Genomic DNA, 7,726 nt, shown 5'->3' with positions numbered 1-7,726 from the left:
TGAACTCGTGCTGTTCGACCTTGGAGGCATTTGAGTTGCCCATCTTTGTACTAATCTATCCTGCCTGGTATCTGAGGAGTGATTCAATTAAACTAATATTTTAGGAAGATTAGTCAGTACAAAACAGATTGAAGAGAGGGGCTGGGAGGCAGAAAGGAATAAATAAATTGGAAACCTATTTAGAGAACTTGGCCAGCAATTAAATATTGGATGAAAGATGAGGAAAGGGCAAAATATAACTGCAGAGTTTCCTGCCAGAATGGCTGAGAAGATGGTATCACCAACATAAGAAAGTGGTAGAAGTGGAAAGGGTGGTGGTGATCACTACCTTGCTACCTGTAGTATTTTGTGGGCAAGGGTCAAGAGTTACCAGTTCCATAATCTTCCAGTATTGTGCTGGACATGCATTAGTTGCCCAGGAAATTCTAGTTGAATTGAAACTGATCTCAGGTGGGGTATATATCTGACGACAGGGGAGAGCTGGAATGCTTGAAAGAAACCAGTAAGTTGTCGGACCTTAGGAATTCTCTCTAGAGTGGATGATCCTGGGGCTTGGGGATACTTAATCCGTTTTGGAGAAAAATCTACGCGAAAGTCCTGAAGCAGAGCAAGAATTTAGCACGGAAAAATGGAGATGGGGGTCAGGGAGATGGTGTCATTCCAGGGGAAAGGAGAAAAAAAAAGAGAGACTGGATGGTAGGACTTTTCCTGCAATACACTGGTACAGCAAGCTCTTGACTGGGGCACTAGGCAGGGGATTTTGGACAATGAGACTGGGAAGGTTGGAACGCTGGACCTTTCTAAACAGTTTTGAGAGCACATCACTTAAAAGGAAAAGAAATTTTCAGCCCCCAACCCCCCAAAATTATTTATTTACAAGTTATATGTACAACTAATGTAGTATTATGCCCTTATATTTACACATAGAAGAAATTTTAAGATTATAAAAATTAGAAATATTCTAGTATTTTCGTCTCACTCCCCTAATGTATCCTATCACACACACCCTATGGGACGCCCCTCCCAACTCCCCGCCTTAACATACATCACTTTGGAGCCTCTGCTGTAATCAAAGGGAGCCTTTGAAGTTTCTGAAACAGGAGGGGCATGGTCTCTGTCGATTTTCCCGAATCCGCAAACTTTAAAGGCTTGAGACGTCAAAGAACTGCAATTGCCTTGGACTGCCTTCCACGTGCCAGGAAACGCCTCAGTGCTTAAACATAACTCATTTAATCCCCATAGCAAACCTACGCTGTACGCACTACTATTACCTTTTAAGCTATTTTTATCTTAAGATGAAATCGAGGCATAGTGAGCTTAAGAAACTTTCCCAGGGTGACACAGAAGTGGCGGAGTCAGAATTGGAACTCACGCTGGGTGGGTCCACACTCCAAGAGTTTAACCACCACTGAGAGAGGGGTGAGAGGGAACTGTTTTTTCTCTCGTGCGGCCTTCCTTAATCAACTCTCTCATCAATCACAGCTGTCGTGAGAATCAGGCACTGCGAGGTGGCGGTGAAAAAGATGACTAATCCCCAGGATGCCTCTCATGCGGTGGTCTAGGCAAGGTCTGCGTCTCCGCAGTCTCCCGAAGCCAAAACGAAGGCCACGCAGGCGCAGATCCATGGGTTTGGTTTCTATGGTTTCCGGGGCGACGGGGCTGCCGCAAAGGACGCCCGCAGCGCGACGCTTGCTGCCCGACGCCGGGCGCCCACCTGCTTTCCGCTGTCGCGCTGCGGGCGTCCTTTGCGGCAGCACTCCGCGTCGCCGGCGGACTACTCAGCAGCTGCGGCCAGCGAGGAGGAAAGGGCACCGCACCCGGACGGTAGGGGTTGCGTATGTCCGCGGGGCGATTAAGCCTAAGGAGCCTCCTTCCGAGACTTCTTTAACGTATTTCCTCTTGGCTTGCTGGGTGTCCGTTCTCCCTGGCCCCAACTCCGTTGTGTTTTCTGCTTTCCTAGGCCCCTTGGTCCACAGGCCAATGTCACCGAAGCCTGTAGACCGCGCCTCTCTCGGCTCTTTCCACGTTACCTTAGCTTTCTGCTTGACTCCTGGTTTGGCCTTCTGTTTCTTAACCTGAAGTCCACGCTCCTTGTCCCGGCTTGCATGGCCCTGCGGGATTTGGGCCCCGCCAACCTCTTCAGCTCGTCTTTTTCTTCTTCCCGACATGCACTCTGCCCTCAGCCACGTCTGGGTGCTCGGTGTCCCCCAGACATACCCAGCACCTCCGGCTGTAACTCGTGCTGTGTGTGCCCTTCAGGAATGCTCTGCTCACTGATCCTCACTTGGCAAACGCAACCCGTCTTAAAGGCATTCTCAAGTCTCCTGGGCAGAGTTGGTGCTTCCTTCGACTTTTTGTCTCTTGGGCTCTTCCATTGGCTTCTGAATTCCCTGTGTATGCCCCATTACATTGCTTATGTTGCAGCTGCCCCCCTCCCATTTCTAGTGCCTGGTTCGTTAATACTCAGTAAATGAATAAAATAATGGGTAGAAAATTAAAAAATTAAATTCACTTGTAAATCTACTACTCATACATAAAAAAACTGTATCGACCTTTTCTTGTGCCTCCTTCCAGTCTTCTTCTGCAGTTTTTCTTTGGCATTATTGTAATCCCTTTTGTCTTTTAACATCAAAATGTGTGTTCCGTGTATATTATTCTCCGCCCCTGACCAATATTCTACTAAATGTGTAGCAGATTTAATTAACCATTTCTCTGCTGTTGCACCTTTAAGTTGTTTGAAATTCATTTTTTCCTCCACAGTTACTGAGCTTCTACCTGGTCTGTACCCAGTAGGCACTCATTGTTCAGTAGGGGAGACATCGAAGTGAATAGTCTATTACGGGAGCGTGCAAAGTACAATGAGGAGTTGAGGATGCTGTGCTAACACTGGAGGGACCCACCAGTGTCAGGATGATGTCTCAGAAGAAGTGTCATCTAAATTGAAATGGATCAGAAAATTGAAAGAAATGGTTTTGTGCTTGTGCTTTTTGGCTTATTTCAGTTATTTCTTCAGATCTATCTCAAAGAATTAGGATTACTGAATCAAAACATAAGCATTTTTTTTGACTTTTGATAAAAATGACCTTATTGATATAGAGGATTTTTATGCATTGTTTTTTAGTTCTAGTTCTCTGTTCCTTGAGTTTTGTGAAAGCACAAAAATTGCTCACCTACCATAAACTGGAAGAACCTGTCTAATGAAGAAGTTTGGTGAGAAGAGGTTGGGAAAGTAGTATGAAATATCTTTCTAGAGGGCTATTGATCATAATTATCTAGCTTTTTTTCTGAAAACAATTGCAATTTTATGGCATTCTTTTTTTTTCCCCCTCTTCCATTTCAGCCATGCCTTTCTTTGATGTGCAGAAAAGGCTGGGCCTTAACTTAGACCAGTGGATGACAATCCAGAGTGCTGAGCAGCCTAACAAGATTGCAGGTCGATGCCATGCTTTTGAAAAAGAATGGATAGAGTGCGCACATGGAATTGGTGGTATCCGTGCAGAGAAAGAGTGCAAGATAGAATATGATGATTTGGTAGAATGTCTACTTCGGCAGAAAACGGTGAGGAAGTGATGGAGATGGGAACTGAATTACTTCCTTGTTTCTTTGGGGCTACTTTTAAGTGTTTTTGATTGGTCATTGGTCATTGCCTCATCCAGTGTGAATTGGCAAAGCACTTGTGGTGAAACACCTTCTCTAACGAGGTACCTCGTCAAAGAAATTGAATGCCTTCAGGTCTGAGAGGAAACTGTTCCTTAGTGTTCTTCCTCATCTTATGTATTTTCCTTAGCATTGTACCCTGTTGTAGCCACCAGGTTAGACATTGCATGTGTGTATTTCCATTTTTGCAGTAGGCTATAAAGTAAAGAATATCAGCCAGCCTTGGGTATTTGTCCTTGAACATCTTTGGGTGAATGTATTTCACATTCATTGAGTGTTAACTGGGGAAGATTAAAACCCTGTAGATCTATTACATTGAACCTGATAACAATCTGAATTTATTTCTACTCTGGGGAAAATAAAGGCATTAATGAGATTGCTTTAGGTGAACCTGATCAAAGATGCAGGAAAAAAAAAAGGTTAATAGCATGGTGCATACCTCCTCAAGAGTTGAATGAGTTGTATAACATATAGGGCCCTGTTCTCCCTTGGAGAAGAAATCTCTGGGTGTGGGCTGTCATTTTGCCTGTTTCTGTGCTCCAGATATAACAAACAGAAATGTTTTTACTACTACCAACTTTTTTGGAGTTTAGGAATACAATGAGATTTTCAGTTAAATTTATCTCAAAGTTATTTGTATCAAAAAGTTTTAATTTCTTAACTTTTACCATCTGCTTTTGGCATTTGATTAAGGTAAAGCCAAACTTGGAAGGAATGAGGGGGTGTCAGGTAATAATTTTGTACTGATCTCTGCAGGAATAGTAATCATTAAGTGGGTAATATTATAGTATTACTGAGGGATAAGGAATTATTCATGGTTGTCCACCTTCCAGCTATTTAGTTCACAACATGTGTTAACTTCTGTTCTGTAGGCCGCAGTTACTCCTTGCTCAGATTAAGACTTTACTCATTGCGGAAAATTTACACCAAGAGGAGACAGTGTGGTGAGGTGGGAAGAACACTGGATTGGGAGTTGGGAGAGCTGGTATCTGATGCTGGTTCTGCCACCACTAGTTTTGTGACTTCGGGCAAGTCACTGCCCTTCTGGTCTTGGTTTCCTTATTGGAAATATTAAAACATTGCTCTAAGGTCACTTCCTCATCCTGTGAATTTATGAATAGAAACGTTATGTTTTAGAGTTCACCATAAATCATTAGATACTTCCCTCTAGTCAAAGAAGCTTGCGGATCAAGGAATTAGAATCAAGCACTGTTCTAAGTTCTTAGAATGTAATAATGTATTTATTTCTCAGAACAATCCTGCAAGACGCTTTACAATTGTTTTCCCCACTGTACAGTTTGAAATTTGAGGCAAGGAAATGTTAAGGCCATTGCCTAAGGTCATATAGGCAGTAAGAAATGGAAATGGGACTTGAGCCTGGCAATGCTGGTTCCAGACCCTATGCTTGTATCCAGAACACCAAGTGGTGACTGGTTCTAGCTGAGAGAAAGATTTGACGTGTGGTGTTGTGGTAGCTCAACCATGACTAGTCCTCTTTTGGGAGACCTTAATAGAGAAATGTTAAGAATACAGTTTTAAAAATAGTGTTTATATTAGTATTTAGGATACCTAGAGTTTTTTCTGCTGAAGTTATATCTTAATTCTTTATAGTTAATGCAATGTTTAATTGAATATCTAACTCTTCGTGCTGTTGTGAAAACTTAATCATTCTCTCAGAAACATTTATTGGATCACCTGTTATGTCAGGAACTATTCTAGACATTGGGAATATAGCAGTAAGTAAAACAGCAAAAAGTCTCTGCCCTGATGGAGCTTATATTGCAGGGCGCTGGGGCTGAGGGGTGGGGAATGAGGGTGGTGCGGAGGGCAGGGGTAGGATACAGAAAATTAACCAGCAAGGTGAGAAATGCGTGTCAGGTGTTGATATATGCAATGGGGAAAATAAACAGGGGAAGGACAGAAAGCACTGGACATGGAGTAGATGCTCTTATAAGTAGGATGGTCCAAGAAGAGTTCAGTGCTAGAAGCCATTTGGGCAGATACTTTGAGAGAGTGAACCATGTGCACATGAAGGAAGAATGTTCTGAGGAGAGGAAACAGCAAGTGGAAGGTTCTGTGAGCTGGAGCAGAGAGAGCCTGGGGAAGAGTATTAAGACATAAAGTCAGAGAGGTGGGTCTTATGAGTCGTTATAAGGAAGGATTCAGCTTTTCCTCACAGTAAGATGGAAGCCGTTGGGTTTTGATTAGATGAATAATGCAGTCAGGATTAGTAAGTCTATTTTCCAAGTCATGGAATCCATGAATTATGGCTCTCACACCGTCTTTTTGTTGTTACTGTTAATTGTTTATTTATCGAGAGAAACTGTTCCTTAGCCCAGATATTCATAGTTAATAGTTTCATAGTTCAGGAATGCAGGTAAGTGACAAACATCCATGGCACTTGGCCCAAAGAAATTCTTTGCATTCCAAGATCACTTTGCACTCTGAAAGATACCAGCCTTCATCAATCATCTCAGAATCTTTTATGGAATCATAATTTCTGTAGAAATCTGAGTATGCCTTCTTTCTTGGTTCAGCCATAGCAAACTAATAGAAAGCTGCAACTCCCAGGGACACAACGAATGCACCAACAGTATGAAATCACATATGGCGAGAAGGCCTTGCATCTGAGGTTTCGTCAAAGCACTAGAAGTCATGGTAGTTACTCTCCTCAACAACGTCCTTCCAGACTTCACACAGTCTTGAATAGCATGACTTTCATTTGTTGGGAATGTCCTGTCTGAGGAGAAGAGGCAGAACTTAGGGTCCTGCTTTTCTGCATGACTAGTAGCTGAGTACACGTCACGTCTTATTTCAGTGTAGTCAGGAGACCTCATATTGGCTATTTCTGCTTCATTCAGACCCAGTGAGCAGTCACCAGCAGCAGTGCCACCTTCACATAGAGAGATCAGGAATGTATAAGCTATGAGATGACCTCAGCTTTTACTGTTTTAAAGATTTTAGTATGTACAAATATACCTACTAAGGGTTTTGGATCTCTGTGTTTTTGTTAATTGTTTTTGTAAATACATGTATTCCTATATGTAGTAGGAATATTTTAGTTAATAGTTTTCAAGGAGATACTGTTATATATACTGGAAATTTATTTGTTAAAAGCTTGGGAAGTGATTTCAAATTAGTTCTTTAAAGATGGGATTTATCTCAGGCCCTCTAGGATGAAAAGCTTCCATAGTTTAAAAATGAAACCAATTTTCATTCCGCTTCTCCAGCCCTCACTTTCTGGTGTGTATTTCCCCCTAGTTTAAATACTTTCTTCCTTTGACAGATGAAGCGTCTGAATACCATCAGGAAGCAGCGGGATAAGCTAATTAAGGAAGGGAAGTACACACCTCCACCTCACCACTCCGGCAAGGAGGATCCTCGGCCCTGAGCAGAGCAGCTGCCGGTGGCTGGAGGCTGATTTTCACATTCTCTTTTCTCTGCTGGAAACTTTACATACTGAGAATCCCTTTGTGAAAGTGTCTAAAAATAAAGGATTGTTGATTCCTATTTTGTTCCATTTTCTTTTGGATCATACTCCTGTATAATGAGGTTGCAACCTATTTTTTAAGTTTGGAAAAAGGCTTCTGCCTATGCCTTAAAAATGAACATCTAGGGAATAATAAGTAGCATGTAATGAATGCTTACTATGTATGAGGTACTTTAAATATGGTAACTCATTTAAGAAGCTGCAGTGTTCTTAGTGTTTGATTCTGGTTTGTTTTCTGTAAAGCACCAACTTGGGCTGGGAGGGAGAGGCAGTGGAGAAAGTGGTAGTGTGTTTGCTCGAAGGTCTGTGAAGTGTAACTTTAAGGCTAAGAAAGTGCCAAGTTTAGATAACTTAATCGTGAAGAAACAATGCCATTGTTTCAATTCTCCATCTTGTATCAGTGGTTTACTAGTACTTCAAACTGACGTATTTAGAAACATGTTTTTAAAAGAAAAAATTCAGATGTAGAAGGAAAGTATGAACCTTAGAAAGTTAATGTAAGTGTTGAGAATATAATTGCAGCATTTTTAAAACCTTTAAAAAATTGTGTTAAAATTCACATAATATAAAATATACCAT

At 41.8% G+C, this 7,726-nt stretch overlaps 1 protein-coding gene and 1 pseudogene across 1 annotated transcript; one reads left to right on the top strand and one right to left on the bottom strand.

The window, feature by feature from the left end:
* The first annotated feature begins 1,682 nt into the window (after window positions 1–1,682).
* NDUFS5 (NADH:ubiquinone oxidoreductase subunit S5) lies at window positions 1,683–7,167 on the top strand. Its single transcript, XM_010982388.3, has 3 exons — window positions 1,683–1,824; window positions 3,341–3,558; window positions 6,944–7,167. The coding sequence occupies exons 2-3, from the start codon at window positions 3,343–3,345 to the stop codon at window positions 7,046–7,048; spliced, it is 321 nt and encodes a 106-aa protein (XP_010980690.1). The 5' UTR covers window positions 1,683–1,824; window positions 3,341–3,342; the 3' UTR covers window positions 7,049–7,167.
* On the bottom strand, window positions 6,071–6,314 carry LOC135322888 (cytochrome c oxidase subunit 6C-like; annotated as a pseudogene).
* Window positions 7,168–7,726: the final 559 nt, after the last annotated feature.

Source organism: Camelus dromedarius, chromosome 14 (genome assembly GCF_036321535.1).
Source record: "Camelus dromedarius isolate mCamDro1 chromosome 14, mCamDro1.pat, whole genome shotgun sequence".
In the NCBI taxonomy this organism is placed as follows: Eukaryota; Metazoa; Chordata; class Mammalia; order Artiodactyla; family Camelidae; genus Camelus; species Camelus dromedarius.
The sequence above is the reverse complement of the archived record's forward strand: the minus strand, read 5'-3'. Positions and strand labels throughout refer to the sequence as shown.

Excerpts from the sequence above, each read along its gene's own strand:
- NDUFS5 (XM_010982388.3), top strand. The coding sequence starts at position 3,343 with ATGCCTTTCTTTGATGTGCAGAAAAGGCTGGGCCTTAACTTAGACCAG. Across the intron at positions 3,559-6,943 it reads GTCTACTTCGGCAGAAAACG|ATGAAGCGTCTGAATACCAT; the intron begins GTGAGGAAGTGA and ends TTCCTTTGACAG.